Source organism: Amblyraja radiata, chromosome 29, assembly GCF_010909765.2.
Source record: "Amblyraja radiata isolate CabotCenter1 chromosome 29, sAmbRad1.1.pri, whole genome shotgun sequence".
NCBI classification, from domain to species: Eukaryota; Metazoa; Chordata; class Chondrichthyes; order Rajiformes; family Rajidae; genus Amblyraja; species Amblyraja radiata.
Genome location: NC_045984.1, coordinates 23,848,201 through 23,873,160, shown reverse-complemented (window position 1 = coordinate 23,873,160; position 24,960 = coordinate 23,848,201). Strand labels below are relative to the sequence as shown.

The following is a 24,960-nucleotide window of genomic DNA, read 5'->3' as shown; positions in this document are numbered from 1 at the left end:
TTCTTCACAGGAACAATAAAGACCCTTGGTCCTTTTCACCTAGTTTATGTTCCAGGTTATCCTGTTCGGATGGTTTAGTTTCACCGAAGTAGGATAAAGGCAATTCAACAATTTATTTTACACTAGGAATTTGTTAGTAGGAGCTAAAAGTTTCAGAAAATTTTCCAAATGAAATCCAAGTGGACTTAGTTTTCAATTTTATATTCTTAATCTTACAAAGTCACTTAATCTTATTTACAATGTAATTGCTTCTCACAGTTGTGTCTTTCTTTCATTACATTTAACAAATGACTTTACGACCTGCTGTATTTGTCAACTGAACTAACTGAAGGAATATGTGAGACAATCAAAAATACTGAGTGATCTATTTTCTTGAAGTTATTTTTCATCGAGAGAAACTCAAACTTGACTAACTTAATCTACTGCTTTGGGAGTAATCCATTATTGAACTTGCACTTTTATTATTCTGATGTCTTATGTTTTCTATTAGACTGAAGCCTTTGATGATCGCGTAGATGGATGATAGCAATCCCATTATATCTCATACATTAAAAAAAATGTACCTCTGTTTACGTGAAGGGATTTTTGAGACTGCTGGAGAAATGGCCGCACTGCAGCAGCAGCATCACAAAGGCTAGAGATAGGGATAGTATTGAAGGTACACAAAAATGCTGGAGAAACTCAGCGGGTGCAGCAGCATCTATGGAGCGAATCTATTCCTTCGCTCCATAGATGCTGCTGCACCCGCTGAGTTTCTCCAGCATTTTTGTGTACCTTCGATTTTCCAGCATTTGCAGTTCCTTCTTAAACACGGGATAGTATGGAAAGTTGAACAACAGATTCCCAAAGCACGATCCACAGAGTAAAATGAATTATGGGTTAATTGCAACGATATTCGCATTGAATTAACAAGGTATATCCTGCAGTTCCTTTTTGAACATTTTAACAAGGTAAATCGGAGGGAATAATTAAGATGTACAAGGCATCACAATAAGAGTATAAGGAAGTAAAAATAATGATGTAACACTAAGCAGACAATATTTTACAAAGTTCCGTTGTCCCAGCTGCGCAGAATTGTAAGCTTTCAATAAAATTGTTGCAATGATCATAGATATTATACAAAGAAAATAATGAGTATGGGGAAGGTAATTTTAATCTTAGATCATTGGAAAAAATCCTTTCAAGTCCTGCATGAGCACATCTTTTTCAAACTCTATTGTAGCATATTTTAATAGCTGGCAAATGAAGTCATGTAATTTTACCTCCGGGCTTTTCTATCTTCGGTAGCGATACCGTTTAAAATGGAACCAAAGTTGAAATATTCCATTGGCAAACTGACATCTGAAACCGTGTCGGTGAGAGTATTCCCACTCGCGGTTAACAATTTTAAAAGCAATATCTTCATATGGGGGGCCAGCATGGAATCGAAGAATGGCAAAGTCTTTGTTGTCCAGACACGGCTCAAGGAAATATTGGGGGGTTGACCTTTTGTCAATGAGGTCAGGGTAAAAGATGTTGAACTTGTAACCCTGGACAATCTTCGGAGGAGGGTTGTCAAAGTCGTAATGGGTTTGGTTGTACTTGTTCCACTCAAAGCCGGTGTGGACGCGATTGAAGAACCGCGGCTTCCTGGGTCGGTACTTGTCAGCCCACAGGTACACTTTGCCCGTCAAGGGCATCTCCACGCTGAACTGAGCTTCGTCGGTGCCCATTCCCTCCTTGGCTTTGCGCACAAAGGCATCTTCCGCACTCTCACTGGCATCACCTACGACAGACACAGAAAATATTTCATTATTTAATTATATGAACACTTCCATGATTTGAACCACAGATCTTAATAATTGGCAAAATGATCTAGATCCCAAGTTAAGATTCTAGGTATATAATCTAGTCATGCCATCTGGCACATTAGAAAAGAATAACTTGTACATCCTAGATCTTTATTTGATTTTTTTTACTGTTAGATATCTTAGGCACTACATTTTGAGCACCGCTATTTGCAAGACGGTATTTAAAATTATGTAAAAATGTTGATACTGTGGACATTTATAGCCGCCACGGCAAGATATTCAACAGGAAATTAAATATGGAATTTTGGACACAGTGCTGAAGTAACTCAGCAAGTCAGGCAGCATCTCTGGAGGACATGAATGGGCGACCTTTCAGGTTGGTATCAATTCTTCAGATTTAAAGAAGATCTGTAGAAGGGTACTGACCCAAAACTTTGTCTATCGGTCTTAAGGGTACCGACTGGAAATGTCACCTATTCATGTCCTCTAGCGATGCTGCCCAACCCCTGATTTACCTCAGCACTTAAGATTCTATGCAAGGGGTTTGCAGTTTTTTGTGCCTCCAGAGAATTTGGAAGAAGATCCTACAATGATATTATGGTTTGTGGAACCTGTTAACATAGAAAGTTTAGGTGAATAATATAGATGCAATTAAGTGGAGATAAACATCTGAGGGAAGAAGGATATAAAGAGTTATACTGGTCATTTTGGATGAGAAAAGGCAGGAGGATCAAGTGGAACTTGGACTGACTGGGCAAGATTTCTGTCCTGCACGCAACACATTATTCTCTTGCTTTTCATCAACAATTTGGGAGGTGCGATTGACTTGTAGAAGAATCTGCTTGATAGAAATAAACTATTGCAACAGAGTAGGTCAACAAAAAGTTAGTCAAATTATATTTCTACTAAAGGGGCTATGCAGTAGTCAGTGTAGATGACAGAAGATGGTATAAAATGTGGAGACTGGCAGGGTACCTATATGAGAGCGCAGGCAGAGAAAATAGGAAGGACAAAGTTATAGTCAAAGCATGGAAACAGGTCCTTCGCCCCAACTCGTCCATGCCGACCAAGATGCTCCATCTAACATAGTCCCATTTGACTGCATTTGGCCCATATCCCTCTAAACCCTTCCTATCCTTGTAGCTGTACAAGCATTGTTTAAATGCGCTCATTATACCTACCTCAACCGTCTACTTTGGCAAGTTGTTCCACAGACCAAGTGAAAAAGATGCCCCTCGGGTTTCTATTAAATCTTTCCCCTCAAAGGGTTCAACCAGTTTCCACTCAACAACGGTTGACAAAAAGGAGAGGCACTTTGGGAGTTTTATTGATAGATTAACTAACATAAAAATCAAGTTTCAATGTTCATGGTGAGTGAAAATAATTGTGGCTGAGAGGGGAGGCAATAGTTTAGAAAATAATAAAATGTTCAGAAGTTGGAAGATAGTTTGTCAGCGACATTTCTCTTACCCGTCACTTGCAACTGCTGCCTTGCCATCATTAGTTTTTGCATGTCCTCGTCAGCATCCACCATGTGAGTGTCCATAGGCAGCTCATGCATACCGAGTAACTTTGGACTGTATTTGCCAGCATCGTAATCATCCAAACTCTGTTGAATTAGATCCTCCTCAGTAAGCACCGCTTCACCCTCACCCTCCACGTTCTCCACTTGCTCGGTTGCTTCTGAAGAGCCTGTTACTTCCTTGTCTTCAGCTTTTGATCCTGCGTGATGCACATAAAGTCAGCTCCGTTTAAAAAAAATGATGATTAGTGAGAATAGGTGCCATAAATTCAAAGCAGTAATAAAAATAATATTAGTGGCTTGTTTAATTCACAAGAACATTTTATTTACAACTTACCCAAATAAGTCGAAACTCATTTAATTCTATTGTAGTTATTATGTCTCAGCTGAAGTTGCATGTCAAAGCCGTTGGTACACAGGTTTACATTGCAGTGTGGAAGACATTCTTACCACTATAGTAGCTGGGTCTCGATGCCAATTATTAAATATAAAAATCTAACCAATTCAAAGTTGACCCAAAGACGACATTACACATTTTGGCAGTTCAAAGAACCCAAATTTCACAGCAATAAAGAAAATGTATATTCTATAATTAACAGGGGAATTCCAGCCTCACCCATCTAAAAGACAACCAGAGGCCAAAGGTAGGGCATGTCTGGAGGATTATAGGCAATGGTAGAGGAGAATGAGTGAAGAGCAAAAGTAAAGAAGAAGAATGCAAAGGGGAGAAAGAAGAAAAGTAAGAGGACAATGTATGACCAATATCGTGTGATAAACTAGGAATAAATATACTGCAAGACCCGATTCCATTATTAAGTCTTGCGCTGAGAAAATAAGCTTTTACACTTACATGCCGCTGAAGTTGCCAGAAATAGTAGAACATTGCTGAGTCCAAGGGTACATTTAACTTTTATTTCATAATTCCTATAACTTTGAAGGAGACTATGTGACTCATCGATGCCAGCTCTCAGAGAAATCCCCTCAATTATGTCCCAAAACCAGTTCTCTTAAACTAAACGTTCCTTTTTTATTTATTTTTTTTAAATTTCAAAATAGACTTTATTCAATTGATAAATATATACAATTCCTGAACCATTCGAACAAACAAAATTCATCCGACATTTTCGGAGACTATACAAATTTTTCCAGTACAATTTTTTACATTTGTCAAATTTCACCAAACAGTCCCCCACCCGTGCCACTCTGTGGCCCCTGTCCAAGTAATAAATATATGCAATGTGTACACAGTGCGAAAATTCCATCTGACATTTTCGTCGGCTATAGATTGTTCAATACCGTTTATAAGTCTTTTAAGTTCCACGGAAATGTCCCCCACCCGTGCCACTCATGTGGCCCCCTGGCGTGGGATACCTTCCCTTAATTTAATTTGAGGGGCGTCTCCACCATACCGTGCTCCCCATGTCCAGCAGCGGAAGGACCCTAGACTGTGGCCCTCCCCCACCGAGCCTTGGCGTTGGCTGCACCAAGCTTCAGCGAGTCCCTTAGCACGTACTCCTGCAGTCTGCAGTGGGCCAGTCGGCAACATTCCCTGACGGACATCTCGCTCTGCTGGGTGGTGAGCAACGCTCGGGCAGACCAAAGAGCGTCTTTCACCGAGTTGATGACCCTCCAGCAGCACTCGATGTCAGCCTCTGAATGTGTCCCTGGGAACAGTCCGTAAATCACAGAGTCCTCTGTGACGGAGCTGTTCGGGATAAATCATTCCAGGGACCCTTGCATACTTCTCCAGACTCTTTTTGCAAATCCACACTCTGCAAAGAGGTGGGCAACGTTCTTGCCCAATAACTGCATGTGATTCTACCACCTACCACCGAGGGGCAATTTCCATCAGCCATTTAACTTTCCAGCCAGTACACCTTTGGGATATGGGAGGAAACCTCAGCACTGGGTGAAAAACCTACCAGGTTACAAGGTGAGCATACTTTCACACTGACAGCACAAGAGGTCAGGATTGAACCCAGGGCCCCAGAACTATGAGGCTCTGCACCACGATGCTACTTTGTGTGGAGTTTGCATATTCTGCCTGTGACAGCAAGGCTTTCCTCCCACATCCCAAAGAAGGCAGCACTGAAGGTTAACTATCTGCTGTAAATTGATCCTACTGTGTAGGGAGTGGTTGCAAAAGTGGGATAAGATATATCTAATTTGAATGGGTGATCAAAAATGATCGGCGTGGTCTAGGTTGCCCTGTTTCAATGTTGTATTTCTGAACTAAACAATATAAATTGTATTAAATCTTATTGATTCCCAGTTCTTTTATTCAAAATAATATTCAAGCATTTTGCCACCAAAATAAAGCCTCATCACTTACATGGGCAGTCGCAGGCAGAGTTGACTACAATGAGCATCAAGAAAATAGATCTATGTGCATCAGGTATTAACTCACTCACCTGTGGATTGGCTACGATGTGAATTTATTAAAGAATGCTTTTAATTTAATAATAAATTAGCTTAGTGCACAATTTCAAATGGCAGTGAAGAGACTTTTGGATCGGAAGGGAAGGCATATGTAGGACAGAATCTAAAACTATAAAAGCACATACTTGTCCTTGGGAGACTGTGGTTCGCTCTTTAGAATGGGAAACAAGGGCTCGCTTTCCACTCCCTGCTCCTGCTTCAGCTTGTAAAGTTTCTGCCTCAACACATCCTGGTGTCTTTCACGTAACCTGAGGGAAAGAACACAAACACAGGTCAACTCATGCAGACAGCAACAAATGTCAAGGTTTATTATTGTCACTCGTACCGAGGTACAGTGAAGTTTTTGTTTTGCACGCTGTCCATTCAAATCGGATAATACAATATATCGATACAATCAAATCAAACTCAAGTACAATGGGTAGAGCAAAGGGGAAAATACAGATAGCAGAATGTAGTTCTCAGCATTGTAGGGCACCAGTTTCAGAGATAAAAGTTGTTTTTTTACACAGTGTGTGGTGAGTACTTGCCAGGGTTGGTGGTGGAAGCAGATACGACAGTGGCATTGAAGAGACTTTTGGATCGGAAGGGAAGGAAGGCATAAGGATTAAGTGCAGATAGATAAGAGTTAGTCTTGGCATCATGTTTGGCACCAACATTGTGGACCGAAGGGTCTGTTCTTGTGCTGTACTGTTCTATGTTCTAGGTTCATACAATGAGTATTACCTGGCTCTAGCCATGTATGCCTTGAGTTGCTGCAGTAGAGATTCCCAGTAGCCAATGTCCAGATTTGAACCACCAGTTTTGATTTTCGACTCTATGTTTTGATACAGTGCTTGAAGCTGGTTGTACGTTTTCCCTTTAAACACCGACTGAACATCAGTGCACACTGAAGTGTTGATTCCTTCGCGTCTCTCCCCTGAAAAGTTTATTTTTAAAAAGGAAAGTGCGATTAAGTTAAAATAATATAGACTTTCAACAAAACAACAGGTCCTTTAAGTCCAAGATAAAACTCTACTGGTTGCGGTAGGTACAATAACATTTAAAAGATATTTGGACTGATACATGGATAGGAAAGGTTTATGGGGATATGGGTCAAATGCAGGCAGATGGGACTAGTGTAAATGGGGCATGGACAAGATGGGCAGAGGGACCAGTTTCCATGCTGTATGACTCTAAATGCTTACTCAGTATGGCTCTACTATAATCAAGGGATCTGTCTGTATAGATGGAGTCAAACTTCTGTGAGTGATTACGAAAACGAGTTGCATTTAGTCAGGAAAGGCTACACAGCTTGAGGTTAGAGCTGAATCAGAGTTGGGGTTTTGGTCAGGAAGTCATGTTGTACAACCGTGGCTACTTTTGGAGTATTGTGTGCAGTTCTGGTTGCCCCATTGCAAGAAAGATGGGGAGTTTATGGAAAGGGTGCAGAAGAGGTTTAGCAGGATTAGAGGGTATTAGCCTCAAAGAGTTTGGACAGACTTGAATTGTTTTCTCTGCAATGTTGCAGGCTGATAGGAAGACGTGATAGGATTTTATAAAATTACGAGGCACAGATAGGGTAGATGATCAGAACCTTTCCCCCAGGGTGGAAATGTCAAATACTAGAGGGCATGGCTATAAGGTCAGAGGGAGAAAGTGTAAGGGAGATGGGCAGGACAAGTTTTTTAAATTTTTATACAGACTAGTGGGTGCCTGGAACACGCTGCCAGCGGTAGTTGTCCAAACAGATATTATAGTGGGGTTTAAGAGGCCTTTAGATATATGCATGAATGTACAGACGATGGGTGAATATGGAGAACATGAAGTCAGAAAAGAATGGTTTAAATAGAGATCACATTTGGTACAGATATTGTGGGCCAAAGGGCCTGCCGCTGTACTCTCCTCTGTTCTATGTTCTCAAGTACAGAGGTCATTAGTGCATGGCCTTAAGTGGTATTTCAAATCCTATTATCTTCATGAGCAATATTACGTTGAATTATTGGTAGTGATTGAATTTACATTGCTTCTTTGTAAGTGTTTACCCAGTCTTAAAGTCGTGCTTTGTGAGCCTCTGTTAGTTTTACCCAACGCAGATGTGTTCTCAACACAATTATCTTCCTTCTACTTTTCCATTACCTGGTCCTTTTCCTGAGGCTTCCAGCTTTTTTAGGTTACTTATTTCGTCCTCTGTAATAGTAGTCATATCTCTCCAAAAGTCAGCATTCTTGCCCTGCTCCAGCTCCATGTAGACCTGAAGCAAAGAGGCCAGTCAGTCATAGAAATTTGCAAATTAGTTTCGAGATACATCATGGGAACTGGCCCTTTGGCCCATCGGGTCCACGCCAACTATCGATCACCCGTTCACACTAGTTCTATATTATCCCAATTTCACATCCACTCCCTGCACATTAGGGGCAATTTACAGAGGGCCAATAAACCTACAAACCCACACCTCTGGGATGTGTGAGAAAACCAGAGAACCCAGAGGAAACCCACACGGTCACAGGGAGAACGTGCAAAACTCCACACAGGCAGCACCGTGGTCAGGATCATACCTGGCGTTGTGAGAAGGCAGCTATACCAGCTGCGCAATCCAGACCACACATAAATGCTAGTTTGCATTTCTAGATCATAATGTTCTAATTACTTTGTTTTTTCCCCTTTTGAGATGCTTAGGTAAAGTTGCTCAAACATTTCATACACAATAATGTTCCAGTTAGTATTTCCATGGTTACAAAACAACAACGGGATACGGACATCATTTAAATTAGTTGCATTGGTAAACATTTGATTACAAACTTATTTCCATCACATTTGCTGACTTTGTCTGAAGTTCTGGTTTATTATTAGTGGTGGTTTTACATTTTTCACCGAGATATTTACTATTAACATGCGAACTGTGATGAAGAGTTTGAAAGGGAAGCCAGCCAGTACACATGCCAATTGAACTGGAATCTGCCCGTAAAAACTTTCAGTAACTTCAAGCGGGATCAGCCAAACCACAATCTTCCTCTCCTTCTGCCCTCAGAGAATGGGTGGATCTAGGGATCTTCCTGACGTGAATAACTCAGCAACCCAGTAAATAATCAAGAGCCACTGAGAGAAAATTCAACTTTACAATTTGGCCTTAGGGAATTCAATGCTAATGTGTACTATTGCAAGATGCTCTTTGAGACAAACTCCATCTTCAGTGCATAAAACTTGTCCATCAAGTTGTTTCCATCTTCAGGATGCCATCAATGTTCTATCTTTGCACTAAATGTACCCTTTATCTGTGCACTGTGGACAGCTTGGTGGGTACCTGAAACACACTGCCATGGGTGGTGATGGAGGCAGATACGTTAGTGGCATTTAAGAGGCTTTTAGATAGGTACATGAATATGCAGGAAATGGAGAGATATGGATCATGAGCAGGCAATTTAACTTGGCATCACGTTGCTGTTCTATGTCCTGCTTACAAACCACAAATTCAGCCTGTTCCACTCATGGAGTAGCTTACACACATGAAATCCTGGCACCAAGGAGGCAAAATGCCACTTGGAACATATCTGCATTTGCAGTGTTATACTTGCAAACTTTTTTTAACTCCCTCTCCCTTCTGAAATTCCCTATACTTTACAACTCCTTGCATTTCTTCTGAGATTTGGGTTTCTACAAATCTGCGCCCATCCGTAAATTTGTCATGTGCTCAAAATGGTTTACATGAGTTCTGAGGAAATTCAAACAGTTAGTGCAACAGAGACTTCTGGTGGCTGTAACCCAGAATTGCACCACCATTTTCTTTTTAGATGTCCAAGTATTAAATGCAAACTGAGACAATCTTTAAAATTTACAAGAAACATAAACCATTCTTGTTAAAGATTTACACTGCTAGTTGGTTAAGGGGAAATAAATATTTTCATTGAGTTCTTGGCAGTGTTAGAACCCATAAACACTTAGGTTGAAACAAAAATAATTAAAGCCTACTAATTTCCACACTGTTGGTGGAATGGAAATTCTGAGACTATTATAATCTACTTATTAACTTGAATAAGGTTAATTCAAATTAAATAAATAGACATTTTTCTGCATTTTTCTTAACATTTTTTACTTAACACCAAGGCAGAATTTGAATTTTTTTTAAACTAAAATAAAATGTAAAACTAAGGGGAGAAGGCAGGCACGGGTTATTGATTGGGGACGATCAGCCATGATCACAATAAATGGCGGTGCTGGCTCGAAGGGCCGAATGACCTCCTCCTGCCCCTATTTTCTATGTTTCTCTATGTTTCTATGTGACAGCAAACTCTAAGCTCATCATAAAATAATATCCAATGGAAAATTACAATTGATATAGTGAGATCCAGTTGTATAATTATCTTCATGTTCTTTTTACTCACACAGATGTGTTAAAATATAAAATTAAGAATTCCCAATGTATGTTTTTCATCCTATTTCTAAATTTAATTCATAGGATAAGTATGCTATTGGCAAGGTCAATACCTTTTACTCAACTCATCTATACCCAAGAAGGGCAGCATAATGGCACAGCTGGTAGACCTGCTTCACAACGCCAGAAACACAGGTTCAATCCTGATTTCCAATTCTGGTTCAAAGGTTTATTCTCCTGCAGTCGGGGCAATCGAAGCACCCGCAGCCGGCCATCGAAGCGGTCGAAGCTCCTGTGACTTGGAACTTCCGAAGTCGAACCCTAACCAGGGACCGCGAGCTCCACGATGTTAAAGGTTCCTACCCTGGGAAGGGGGACACCCTTCTTCCACACCCTCTCCCCACTCGGTTGCTCCACTCCCTCACCGGGTACCCCCAAGGCCAGTGATCAGTGATCGCACAGCCTCTCCCCTTTCAAAAACGCTCCAATCCAATTTAAAGCATATATATTGCATTCAAGTCTAAGTTAAAAGACTCGCTACAGTATGCACCATATTGCACAATTTCAAGCTGAAAAATGCAAATGTTCCGTACCAATGGGTGTGGGACACCCTCCTTCTCCTCCCCCCCCCCCCCCCCCGGTCGCTATGCTCCCTCGGGCTTGGTATTTCGCAATTTCTCACTCCCAACTCTCACCCAATGTTGGCAGCCCTGGAGGCAGCCATTACGACGCCACCCCATGGCTGTGTGGAGTGTGCACATTTTCCCCGTGATTGCATGGGTTTCCTCCCACATCACTGAGACATCCGCGTAGGTAGATTAATCAGTATCTGTAAATTGCCCCTGGTATGCTTCCATGCTGTATCTCTAAATTAAAGATGGCAACGATCCTTCAATAATTTGATACAACTGAGGAAAGGGAGAACCCTGAGCTTGAACCTCTTATGAAATGACCTTAAAGCATTACTGAGAAGGTAAAATACAGCACATTATATGAGTGACTTACTCTGATATCCTCAAGGAGGTCTTCCAAGTCTGAAGCAGTCAGTCCATTGAGAAATGTATACGGTTCATGCATTTCTACAGCTAAATCATCGTCCTCCGCACTGATATATTTAGCAAGAAGGTCTATCGGCTTGGCGCGGCCTCCCAGAATACGGATCTTTGATCTACGATGAAAGGAATGAATTGAAAGCCACTTTCATTTTAAATGTCAACACAACACATGTACTTTCACTTAGTCAAACAGCATGAAAACAAGCGCTTCGGCCCAATGTGCCCACGCTGTCCAACATGCCCAATCTGCACTTAATAATAATAATAAATTTTATTTAATGGGCGCCTTTCAAACATCTCAAGGACACCTTACATAGTATATCGGAATAACATATAATCGGAATATAACTAGTAATAAAGACATCACAGAGACACAAATTAAAAACAGGATTCAATCCAAAAACAGAAAATCAAAAACACAGTGTGAAGACACTTGTCCCACCTGCCTGCGTTTGGCCCATATCCCTCTAAACCTATCCTATCAATGTACCTGTCTAAATGTTTCTTAAACATTGTGATAGTACCTGCTGAGAGATTTTCTCATTCAAAGTTCAACGGGAAGAACTGTTCAGGATTGTAGTTGAAATAAGTTAAGATAGTTTTCTCTAGAATGCCAAAGCTTAAGGGGAGACCTGATAGAAGTATCTAAAATAGTAAGATTAAACGAGAACTTACCAGTTTGAAGTTTGATCTTTATTTTATGAGGAGGAACGTTGAGGGACTACGTGAAGAACCCCGCCTACGGCGCATGCGTGTCATTCTTCAAAGCAGCGGTGTGAGGTCACAGATAGAAAATAATGACCTAAGATAGTAAGATTATTAAAGAGATACCAGTTTAAGATATGACCATATAAGGGTGGGAGCGGAGGGCACGTAGTCCCTCAACGTTCCTCCTCATAAAATAAAGATCAAACTTCAAACTGGTAAGTTCTCGTTTAATCTTACTATTTTACTTCGGAGTCACGTGAGTGACTTCGTGAAGACTTCAAAGCTCTGTGACCTCATGCCGTGGAACGAGTCCAATTTTCACAACTGCCTTGGTAGTTTGGGAGAAATTGTTACTGGTATTTAAAAAAAAAAAAAACACAATGATACCAACATTTTTAAGGAAAAATTGTAAATAATATTGATTAAATCAATTTATAAACCTTATAAGCTTCAGGTGTAAATTAAATAGAACTCAAAATTTTTCCCCGAAAACGTTTCTTCTTTCCTAACTGGTTTGTTGTAATATGTGCGAAACGTTTTCTCTGATGACCATCCTGCAGTTCTGAGGATATTGTCCATCGGTACCTCCAGGCGATTAGCTGCTGATGTAGATGCAGCCCTGGTGGAGTGAGATTTGAATACATTAGTGTCCACTCCTGCCTGAACTAAGCAATATCTCAGCCACCGTGAAATGGTCTGAGTCGAGACTTTATGGTATGGCTTCTTATGGCTAATTAAAAGAGCCTTTTCATTGCCTCTGATAGCCTTCGTTCTGTCCATATATAACATGATGTGTTTTACTACACAGAGACGTTCATCCTGTGGATAGGCTATGAACTCTATCACCTGACCCGCTGATCCTGGTCTATTGTGCTTAATAAGGCCCTGGATCATGAAAATCAGCCTTCCTGTCGCCTCCGTCAAGTTATCCAATCTTAACTTCTGTAATGACTGGACCCTTTGCGCTGTGACCAGCGCCATAAGCATAACCATTTTCATAGTTAGATAGTTTAGCTGTAATGCCGTAGCCGGTGACCAATTCCGTAACATTTTTTAGGACTACGCTTACATCCCAGATTTGGCTATATCTAGCCCTTGGTGGGTTAGTGTTAAAGATGCCTCGTAGCAGTTTTATTACTAGAGGATGTGAGCCGACACCCTGTCTTTCTGTGCCTTCCCATAAATAACTGGACAAGGCACTCTCTGTGCTGCTGTGATCATGTCCACAGTTCTATCAGATAAACCCATATGCCGAAATGGTTCCTTCAGAGTCTACAACCCAATAAATTTAGATAATTATGGCAAGGATGGCTGTCCCCAGTCACCGGATGCACCAGCAACTGAGGACTATGTTTTAAAGTAATATATGGTGTAAGCACCAAATCCTGCAGCACCGAGAACCATGGTTGGGTAGGCCAATCAGGTACTATGAGAATCCCAGATGCCGAGTCTAGCTGAATTTTCCGTAGTACCCGATTGATGAGGCAGAAAGGAGGAAATGCATAAATGAACCATTTCCCCCCAGTGCAAAAAGAATGCATCTGTAGCTTCTGCCTCAGGATCTGGTTCCCATGATATATACCTAGGTAACTGATGATTTAACCTGGATGCAAAAAAATCAATATCCGGCCTTCCGTACTTTGCTGTGATATCAGCAAATATCTTTCTGTCTAACATCCATTCCGTATTTTCATTAAATTTTCGTGACCTGGCGTCTGCCACTGAATTAAGTATCCCTGGTAGATACGTAGCCGATAACCAAATATTCCTTTGGATACACCATTCCCAAATATGGTTTGCCAATTCATCACAGGATATTGATATATTTCCACCCATATGATTTATATATGCCACCACCGTGGTATTGTCTATCTGCAATCTAACATGCTGGTTAATCATTCCCGAGCAATAAGATTTTAAACCATAAAAAGCACTCAACATTTCTAAGTAATTTATACCCTTTGTGGTAAGTAGGTTAGTTTCCTGTATATTCCATCTCCCTCCAGAGCTCGAGATGGTATCCGTTGCTCCCCAACCCAGTGCACTGGCATCTGTTTGTAATACCACAGATGGGTTTGGAATAACTATTGGGTTGGAGCTATATATAACATTTTGTTCCCACCATTGTAGTTCTTTTATAGCTCTAATTGTTAGCTCCCCGTAAATTTTGGTAATGCAATCGTCCAAATTGAATGGCAGGAAACGTGGCTATAATTTTCCCAATAATCCTGGCTACCCGTCTAATGGATGGTTTAACGGTATTAATAAGCTCTGTGCAATCCTTTTGGAACTCAGTGGCTTTCCCTATAGGTAAAGTCACTAACATATCAAGTGTGTTAATAGTGAACCCCAAGTAATCAATATTAGTTGCAGGTGTTAATCTTGACTTAATTGGATGGATAATGAATCCCAGCTGTTCCATCAATTTTCTTGTGGCAACCACTGCTCTACTAGCCAATTCATAAGTTTTCCCCACAATCAAGATATCCATTTTAAAATGAGCATATTGTACAAACTTATTAAGTGTTGATAAATCAATAATTATCCGGCAACCCCCATCTTTCTTATGTCTAATGAATATATTTGAGACAAATTCCTGTTGTTCATGTTTGGTTTTTTCAATTACTCCTTTCGTGAACAACCTTTGTATTTCAATTTTTGCTTTAGCTCTGTCTAATTTGGTAAGCATATAAGTTCTGTCCGGTGTATGTTGTACTGGAGGTTCTTGTATGTGTATAAACTCTATAAGATATCCCTTAATACTGCTAAGGATATACCTATCCACAGTTAACTTACACCATGCTTCCAAATGAAATTGCAACCTCCCTCCAAGTTCTGTGCTCCTTATTAATTTTTGAGGCACAGACCCACCTACCTCCATGGTTATCGGTGGTGTTACTTTCTTGGTCTTAACCGAGGTTGCGGAGGGCCTTGAGGTTGAAAGTGGGGTAAATGTTGAAGTGGAGGCTTCCGCATTTTCCATTGTGGGCGTCCCGGGCCAACCCCTAAAAAAGGACGCTGTTGCTGGTTTCCTCTGGCCTCTCTCCAATTTTTCGTACTATACATACTAGTACTTGCTTTTTTAGTCGTCCCATAAGGATGATACCGTTTTCCGACATATCCTTTGGTCGCTTTTATTAGGCCCAACGTTTTGGCCTCTTCCTCCAAATCTTTGACCTGTTTTGATAGGTCACCCCCAAACAACAAATTTTGAGGTTTTATGGCTTTCTGTTTGCACAGGATTGCAAATTTTGGGTCTAACGTTGGCTGAATAGCCCCTTTCCTGATGTTGTTCAGTTCAAATTGAACATTGCAAAACAGTGCTAAATCGTCTTTCATGTCATTGGACATATCCACATTTTCCAGCGTACGGGCCAAAGCTGTTATACCCGCCGAGAGTCCTTTACTAGCATTCTGTATTTTTATATCCAGACTCCGAATATCCTGCCCCACGTGTCTCCAAATGCTTCGGTTCACCTTGGGTACATTCAGAGCCGCACAATTTCGCGGAGGTAAATGTCTTGCCCATACCTCAGCTAAGGTATCAGTTTTGAGGTGATGGGTCGTCATATAATCAATGCTGGCCGCCATCCTGGCCTCTAGGTCTTTTCCAGTTTCTTCTTGCTGGAAATATGTGTGCACCATGTCCAGCAACTGTGTTCCCTCATCCTCCATATGGGAACGTGGCTCTGACTCTTGTTCAGAGTCCGAGTCAGGCAGCCCTTGAACACCCTCTTCAGATGAGGATGATATGTCCAGCAGCCTTTTCTGGCCATGCTCTGAGGGACTTACACCTGTATGTGTGCGGCTTTTATCCAATTTCTGGAGCCTGACACTATGGAGATGTTCCTCCCACAACCGCTCCAGCCGACTTTCGTGCTCTCCCGCACTAGTCGCTCGCGGGTGTTTCTTTTTAGCCCACCGCTCCTGCCGACTTTCGTGCCCTCGGGCACTAGTCGCACGCGGTTTAAATCGCAACTCGTCGCCATGCCTACCGGCTCTGGTTGCTCCCGGCCGCTGCAAACGCCGTTTTTCGCCGTCCCGGTACTCCTCCAAACAGATAGATGACGGCCCCACATGCTGCAGCCACTCGTACTGTTTTCCGAGCTCTGCAGATGCGATCGCTGCCGGCTGCTCTATGCCCTGCAGCTGGTCATCATCACTGCTATACAAGTAAGTATTTACCGGCGATTTTTCGGGCTCACTTTCCCAGCGGTTCGTTTTGCGGTTCGCCTTCCCGCCCGGTCTAGAATTAGTTTTTCCCGGCGCGGGGTTTGAATCTGGCACAGCTGGCTCAACGCAAACTGCCTGTGCCGTCGGCTGCTGCTGCGGGTCCCCGGCACCTTTACCGCCGACATCCTGCAGCTTCTTCACAGCCTTTCTGCGTCCTCTATCCATTCCTAAAAAACGGTGAAAATGCAGAATCACTTACCTGCCGTCGACCGGCTTGTTAACTCTCCCGTTCAAGGGGACGTTCTCCCCAGGTCCGACACGTTCAATGCGTGTATGCGATATGACACGCATGCGCCGTAGGCGGGGTTCTTCACGAAGTCACTCACGTGACTCCGAAGTAAAATTGAGAGGCATAGATAGGGTAGGCAGTCAAAACTTTTTCAGGGTGGAAACATCATAGACTAGAGGGTATAACTTTGAGGTAATAGGCAAAGTTTAAAGATGTGCGGGACAAGTTTATTTACACAGTGGGTCGTGGGTGCCTGGTATGTGCTTCCAGGGGTGGTTGTAGAGGCAGATGCGATAGTGGCATTAAAGAGGCTTTTAGATGGGCACATGAATATGCAAGGTATGGAGGGCTACGGATCATGTACAGGCAGAGATTAACTTGCCACCATGTTTGGCACAAACACTGGGGCCAAAGGGTCAGTTCTTGTGCTGGACTCCTCTATGATCTATTCATTACCGACTGTTACGGAAGCCAATAGAGCAACAAATTTGCAAACTTCCATTTTTACATCCCATAGAGCATCCACAAACTCTTCATATTCAAACCAAAGTAATATTTGCATTTTTATGGAATAAATCCGTAGTAAAGTTGCATTCCAGTTTAACCACAACCTCTGAAATAGGCAAAATTTAAAAAAATCATAGGTTGCTTTATCTTCTCTATATGTGCGTACCTTCCAGCAGTAATCAGATAACATCAGATTATTAATCAAACTAATAAGGTACAGCATTTAATTTTCACCACTCCATTCACTCAAGGCTAATTGCCACAGCATGTCAACCATGCCACCATGGAAAAACAAAATTATCAATGTTAAGATTTCTCCATACAGAACATTGTCAAAATAAATCCATGCAATCAAAAACACCCCACTGAACTCCTGCTAGTTCTATACAATACAATACAATACAATTCAATTTATTGTCATTTGGACCCCTTGAGGTCCAAACGAAATGTCGTTTCTGCAGCCATACATTACAAACAAATAGACCCAAGACACAACATAATTTACATAAACATCCATCACATTGCTGTGATGGAAGGCCAAAAAAACTTATCTCTCCACTGCACTCTCCCCCCCCGATGTCAGAGTCAAAGTCAAAGTCAAAGCCCCCGGCGGGCGATGGCGAATTGTCCCGCAGCCATTAAAGCCACGCCGGGTGATGCAAGGCCGCACACCGGGTCTTGATGTTAGAGCCCCCGGCGCGCGCTCGCAGTCCCGCAGCCATTCCAAGCCGCGCGGGGCGGTGCTGTAAAGCCCCGCTCCAGGAGCTCTTCAACCCCGCAACTCGGGCGGGAGAAGTCGCCGTTGCGGAAGCCCTGAAAAGCGGTCTCCCTCCAGGGACCCGCGGGCTCCCGGTGTCACTGTCCGCCAAACCCGCAGTTGCAGCCACCGAATCTCCGGGGGTCGGGTCGCAGCAGCGTCCACCACAGCTCCACCCGCTCTGGACTCGGCCAGCTCCGCGACGGTGAGGTGAGTAGTCGGCACCACAGCCCCCGGTCTTCCTGTTGGAGGCCGCTCCTCGTTGCAGCCCCAACGACAACGGAGACCCGACAAAGAAAAGGTCGGGTCTCCCGTGCAGGGAGAGATTTAAAAGTTACCCCCACCCCCCCACACCACCCCCACACACATACCCCAACAAAAATAACAAAAACTACATAAAAACATAAGACATAAAATAATAAAAAACGCAGACAGACTGCAGAGGCCGCTGCTGACGAGAGTCGCGCCGCCCACCGAGCTAGAGTGGAAATTACAGCTCGTCCCTCTCCTCCAAATATACAGGGTTGCTGAACAGTATCCATTGTTATAGTTACTGGTGTGTTTAAACCGAGGGAATTTGGACTTCTTTATTTCAATTTACCTCAACTTGGCTTGCTGTAAATGGAAATAATCTTCTTGTTCTGCCCAGGTCTTGAAGTGTTCTGCTTCCTTCTCCCGCTGTAACATCTCTAGCTCTTGTTCCCGCAGGCCTTTCTCCCGCTCCCGTTCCAGACGCAGTTGTTTCACCTACAGTCAAGAGTCAAACGTGTTTAACTGCCATATCTGCTGACAATGAAACAATGAAATTCTTACATGCAGCAACAGATAGGCCTGTAAACACAGTACATATAGATAATATATAATAAAGTGAAAAAAAAATAATAACCCCAATACCCTGGAAAAAAACCTTTGTGCAACGAAAAACAGGATATAGTTCATAGCTGTAGTTACAGTTATGCAGTGCTCAAGAGCCTGATGGTTATTGAGTGTGACAGGCCCATTACACCTCCACTTTCTTTCATTGGAACTACTTGTGCAAGGCTGATGCCAGTTTATCAGAATGTTTAATTGTGTTGATAAAAATAATTCATATTAACGAACATTTTGTGAAAGAGATTACATTCAGAAAAATGTTCACTGCTAAAACACATTAATCAGAAAACTAATTTTGGTATTGACCTTGCATCCAAAATCAGAAAGCTGGTCAACAAACATGGTTTCTCCACTTCTATTGACTTGTATTTGGCAACAAGATCTGCCACAAATATCTACTTCAAATCTAACTTTGTCAGCATCCTGATAACTTTGCCAACTACATTTATTTAGTGCAGATTATTAATAAGCATTGTGCAGATTATTAACAAAATTGAGAAAAGCACCCATAATTTACCTGGCTCTAATAAGTCTCAGTTGTTGCCATTATTAGGATCACATTAAAGGAATGTGAACAAACATTAAAGGAATGTGAACAAACAATTAAAAAAGTTATTTGTGGTTTTAATTGTAATAAAAGGACAAAGTTTTGTAAAACCATTCTCATAATCGACTTAGGCAAAGGCGATGAAAATTATTTCTCAGTTTTATTTTTCAATGATGTAAAGTGAGCATTTGTTTTGTGATCGATTTGTTTTCATAAGAGCCACAAAACACTTTTTCCGAGAAGTTTAAATGAGATAACTGCAAGAGCCGAGGCATTTATGTTTGAAACAGTTATGACAACACGACAAATAATAATAATAACTTTATAATAATAACTTTATTTATAAAGCACTTTAAACAACTACAGTTGCCACAAAGTGCTGTACATGAGAAATCATGAACAAAAAGCTATTACAAACAATTAAAAACCATTAAAAACCGTACAACACGACAAATATAAATGCAATGCATTTGAACACAAAAGGAACTTTAGGTCTTGGCTGCTAATTCAAGCCATTGTCACTGGATATCTTTTCCACACTAGAATTGCAACAATATGATCCACATATACCATTGATAGACCAACACACAAATCTAATGTTTACAGCTCAAATTCTGCTGATTGAAATTGCCTCATTATATCTTCCAAACCAGGCAGCACAGAGGCACCGCTGGTAAAGCTGCAACCTCACAGCGCCAGAGACCAGGTTTCGATCCTGACCTCGTGTGCCATCTATGTGCCGTATGCAGATTCGTGGGATTCCTCCGAGTGTTCACATATTCCTAAAGACCTGCGGGTTTGTAGGTTAATTATCTTCTGTAAAATTGCCCCTGGTGTCTGGAAAGTGGGTGTTCAAGTGGGATAATGTAGAACTAATGTGAATGGGAGGTTGGCGTGGACCCGAAAGGCCAAAGAGCCCGTTTCCACGCAGAATCTTTCAATTCAATCACACTTGTTGCTGCCTCAGTCCATGTCCACTAAGTGAGAATTTGTTGAGGGGATTATTACTGTCAGCCTCATCTCAGGCCAGCAACAAATCAAACTAGTGCTCCGTGTATTCACTGAGGAAGTGACAGGGACAGTCGGGATGGCCAGATGCAATGCCTGGCCATATTATTGCGTGCACTTTCTCTCTTTTTTTGTCACTGCCTCGCTCACTGGCCTCATAAAACCCAGTGGAGGGTCAAAGTGTTTTGAGAAAAGCTTACATTAGATAGATTCCATTACATAAGATTTTTAGAGCATAATAAGAATGAACAGACAGCCCTAAAATTAATTAGCAAACATGTTTAATTTAAAGTGATCAGTTTTTAATTTTCTGAAAAGCTTTTTATCAAAAACTGAGGCTTAAGTCGTAAATTTACCAAGTCTTTCAGCTATTTAAATAACCAAATATATGCAGCATTGAGTTTATGGCTATTTATCAGGTTTCAGAGGATCTCTGATGAATCTTAACCCTATAATTCTGGAGTAAAAAAGATTATCTACATTGCACTAATGATGCTTAGTGGCCTGTCAACCACTATAAATTGCCCAACTTTTCAAATAGTTGCTCCTGAATTAATAAAATGTTACGCTAATAATATTAATAAGTATTAAAATATAGAATTATACTTGCAGCTAGTATTTGACAGTATTAGATAAAAAAACAAGTCAATCTGCTGCAAATCTGGGCGGTCACGGTGGCCCAGCAGTAGAGTTGCTGCCTTACAGCTAATGCAACGCCGGAGACCCGGGTTCGATCCCGACTACGGATGTTGTCTCTATGGTGTTTGTACATTCTCCCCGTGATCTGCGTGGGTTTTCTCCAAGATTTTCTGTTTCCTCCCACACTCCAAAGATGCACAGGTTTGCAGTTTAATTGGCTTGGTAAATGTTTAAAAAAAATTGTCCCTTGTGGGTGTTGGATAGTGTTAATGTGCGGGGCACGCTGGTCGGCGTGTACCCGGTGGGCCAAAGGGCCTGTTTGCGCGCTGTATCTCTAAACTAAACTAAATGAAGAAGCACTGCAAATAGCGATTCAACCGAGCCATAAAATAATGCTGCACAGAAATAGGCCCTTCGGTCCAACTTCCCCATACCAACCATGATGCCCCATCTACACTAGTCCCACCTGCCTGCGTTTAGCTCATATCCTTCTAAAACATTATTATCCATGTACCTGTCCAAATGCATTTTACATATTGTTATAGTACCTGCCTCAACTACCTCCTCTGGCAGTACGTTCCATTTAGCCAAATTCCCCTATTTCTGCTTCTCCTTGTGAATTCCAACTGACTGAGGCACTTTGGAAAGAGGATATGAGAATGTGTCAATCAGACCTGCAGCCACGTTCAGAACTGCATGGACAATATAATAGAAGATTTGTAGAAAACTAAGATATTAACACATACTTTTTGCAGCTCCAAACGGTTGTCCTCTTGAATTCTCTTGTTTCTGTCCTTTAGATCTTTTTCAGTAAGATGACTAATGCCTTTTTTTTCCAGAGCCTATAATGTAAAGAAACAAACACTGTTACTAAAAATGTCACAAGAATACACCATATATTCATTACAGGTACACAGAAAAATCTTAGTCAGATGACAATTTTGAGCCAATTATGTCCACATTTTTCAGTTGTGATAAATGCACAAATTGTCAATTCGATGTGACTGTTATACCATGAAACTGACAGCAATTTCTGAAAAACACTCATGCAGACTTGCATACAGAAATCCCTTGTGTGCTGTTTATAGGAACTGTTGCCACTGCAAAACATAAACCCAAATTAAACAAATCTCATCTGCCTGCACATGATCCATTCCACTCTGTTCCCAGCATACCCACGTAAAAGCCTTTTAAACGTGACTGTCGTATCTACCTCTGAGTAAAATATTTGCCCTGTGGATTTGTAATTCAGCAAGCAGGCAGCAGGGTCCCGACCTGAAACATCACCTTTCCATACTCTCCAGAGATGCTGTCAGAGTCGCTTAATTACTCCAGCACTTTGTGCCTTTTGTGTAGTAAAGAACTGCAGATGCTGGCTTAAATCGAAGATAGACACAAAATGCTGGAGTAATTCAGCGGGACAGGCAGCATCTCTGTAGAGAAGGAATGCGAGACGTTTCGGATCGAGACCCTTCTTCAGACTTTGTGTCTTTTTTTGTAAACCGGCATCTGCTGGTTCCTTGTGTCTTCACTTGGCATTGTCCCTGTTCAACTCCATCTGCCATACGCTTGCACACTTTCCCAGGTGATAAATATCTCATTGTAACCTCAGCCTTCATCACTGTCCGAAGGGTCCTGACCAGAAACATTGCCTGTCCATTCCCTTCAGAGATGCTGCCTGACCCGTTGAGTTCCTGCAGCATATTGTGTTCTACTTCTTCATTGTCCACCAGTTTTATAAAGGTTAAATGTAGATACTTGACCATAACCTTTTGCCAAATGAAGGTGCCCAGCAGGTTGTTGTCTCCAAAGGGATTGTCAGCGTTGGTGTAGCCCATGTACTCCTCGCTCCAACCCATCTTCTCCCTCTTCTTCCTCTCTTTGGCCTCCTTCCTGGCCAGGCGGCGGGCACGCTTTTCCTCGGGGGTCTCCATCACCTTGGCCATCTCCCGTTGTTTCTTCTTCTCCGCCTTATCCTTCAGCTTCTCCTGGAGGGTCAGCAGGCGACTGGCGCTATCCGAGCTGCCAGAGGACGAGGAGGAGGAAGTGGAGGAGGAACGGGAGCGGTCGGAACGATCCGGGGAGTGACGAGAGAGACCCGGGGTTTGACCGGAGAGACCCGGGGTTTGACCGGAGAGACCCGGGGAACGAGAAGAGTGGCCGGGGGTGCGCACTGGGGACCGGGAGGAGCGACCCGGGGAGCGGACAGAACGGCCGGGGGAGTGACCGGAGCGGCCGGGAGAGCGAGTGGAGTGGCCGGGTCTACCCGGGGAGGGAGGAGAGCGGCCGGGGGAGCGATTGGAGCGGCTGGGTCTACCCGGGGAGGGAGAGGAGGCGCCGGGGGAGCGATTGGAGCGGCTGGGTCTACCCGGGGAGGGAGAAGAGCGGCCGGGGGAGCGATTGGAGCGGCTGGGTCTACCCGGGGAGGGAGAAGAGCGGCCGCTACGGTCGGGGGAGCGAGTGGGGCGGCCAGGACGGTCTGGGGAACGATAGGAGCAGCCGGGGCGACCCGAGCGGCCAGGGGAAGGAGAGGAGCGGCCGGGGGAGCGACTCGGGGAGCGGGAGGATCGGCCTCTACGGCCGGGGGAGCGGTCCGGACGAGCCGGGGAGCGACTCGGGGAGCGGGTGGATCGGCCTCTACGGCCGGGGGAGCGACTCGGGGAGCGGGGGGATCGGCCTCTACGGCCGGGGGAGCGGTCCGGACGAGCCGGGGAGCGACTCGGGGAGCGAGAGGATCGGTCCGGACGAGCCGGGGAGCGGGAGGATCGGCCTCTACGGCCGGGGGAGCGGCGCCGGGAGCTGGGCCCGGGCCTGGCCCCACGCCGATGCCGGCCGGACTCTGGGCTCCGGCCACCGCTCCTCTCCCTCCGGCCTCGGCTGTCGCCCCGCCGCTCCTTCTCCCGGCGCCGCTCCCTGTCCCTGTCCCTGTCCCGGGAGCGGGAGTTTCTCCGCCTCCTCCTGCTCCCGCCGCCTCCATCGCCATCGGCCGCTCGCGAACTCATCGCCGTCAACACTAGGCGGACGGGCGGGGGCCTCCGACGCTGCCGGCGCGGCCGCTCAACCTCACACTCACGCCTCAATGCCTGATCAAATCGCCCTCTTTCTCCCTCTCTCTAGTTAGTGCATCTGAGCAGAAGGGGGGAAAAGACAAATCTTCCCCCATTCTTTAAAACAACCGAAAACAAAAACACAGGTTTTCAATTTGAACCTTTACATGCAAGGCTTGGATAGAGTGGATGTTTCCACCAGTGGGAGAGTCTAGGATTAGAGGTCACAGCCTCAGAATTTATTAATTTAGTCAGAGGATGGTGAATCTGTGGGATTCTTTGCCACAGAAGGCAGTGGAGGCCAAGTCAGTGGATATTTTTAGGCAGAGATAGATAGATTAGTGATATTGATTAGTACGGGTGTCAGAGGTTCTGGGGAGAAGGCAGGAGAATGGGGTTTGGAGGGAGGGATAGATCATGATTGAATGGCGGAGTAGACTTGATGGACCGAATGGCCTAATTCTGCTCCTATCACTTATGAAAATCCACACTTGGTTCAGGCATTTTGGAGAGGCAAGCAGAGGTCCTTCCTGGCAATGGTCGCTAAGAATGTGCATCATGAGGTCATTGACCTGAGGTAATGAGGTGCTTTTCTCTTTACAGAGGCTGACCGACCTGCTGGGTATTACCAGTGTTCACTGTACCATATTATTTTAATAAGGTGCATAATGTCACAGGAGGGATAAATGCGAGACTGATGCACGGTAAAGGAAGGATTAAGTTACGGGAAATGTTTTTTTTTGTCATTTTGTGTAGGTTTAGGTTTATTATTGAGATACTGCTTGACCCGCTGAGTTACTCCAGGAATTTGTATTAATTTGTGTAATCCCGCATCTGTAGTTCCTTGTTCCCACAAAAGGAAACTCTTGGTTTTTGCCAGATCCTAGCAGATCTATCCCAGCGATCTCATCCCCCTACAATTTCCCTGAAACCTTAAAACTTGTTCTCTTATATACATATTGATTCTTTTACCACTTATCCATTGTAAAGGATAATTTACATAGCCCATTGGACATCTTTGCACTGCACATCTTTGAAATGTGGAAGGAAACCGGAGCACCTGACAGAAATAGTCTCAGGCAGAATGAGCAGATTCCACACAGCCAACTCCTGAGGTCAAGTTTCTTGGAACTTGGAGCAGCTGTGCCAACCATTTAACCATTAGTTTTATTAATGTTCCAGTAAATATAGTCAGCAACTGCCCCTCACAAATAAAAGAGAGTCGTTGGCATTACCAGGGGAAAGTCCATCATGGCTT

At 43.3% G+C, this 24,960-nt stretch overlaps 1 protein-coding gene across 1 annotated transcript; it reads right to left on the bottom strand.

Annotated features, from left to right (window-relative positions):
• Positions 1–1,133: 1,133 nt before the first annotated feature.
• On the bottom strand, positions 1,134–23,687 carry cactin (cactin, spliceosome C complex subunit). Its single transcript, XM_033046897.1, has 10 exons — positions 23,426–23,687; positions 22,425–23,227; positions 21,402–21,497; positions 18,190–18,335; positions 11,105–11,267; positions 7,867–7,981; positions 6,475–6,667; positions 5,876–5,999; positions 3,261–3,510; positions 1,134–1,765 (listed from the first exon to the last, which is right to left on the bottom strand). The coding sequence occupies exons 1-10, from the start codon at positions 23,655–23,657 to the stop codon at positions 1,275–1,277; spliced, it is 2,613 nt and encodes an 870-aa protein (XP_032902788.1). The 5' UTR covers positions 23,658–23,687; the 3' UTR covers positions 1,134–1,274.
• Positions 23,688–24,960: the final 1,273 nt, after the last annotated feature.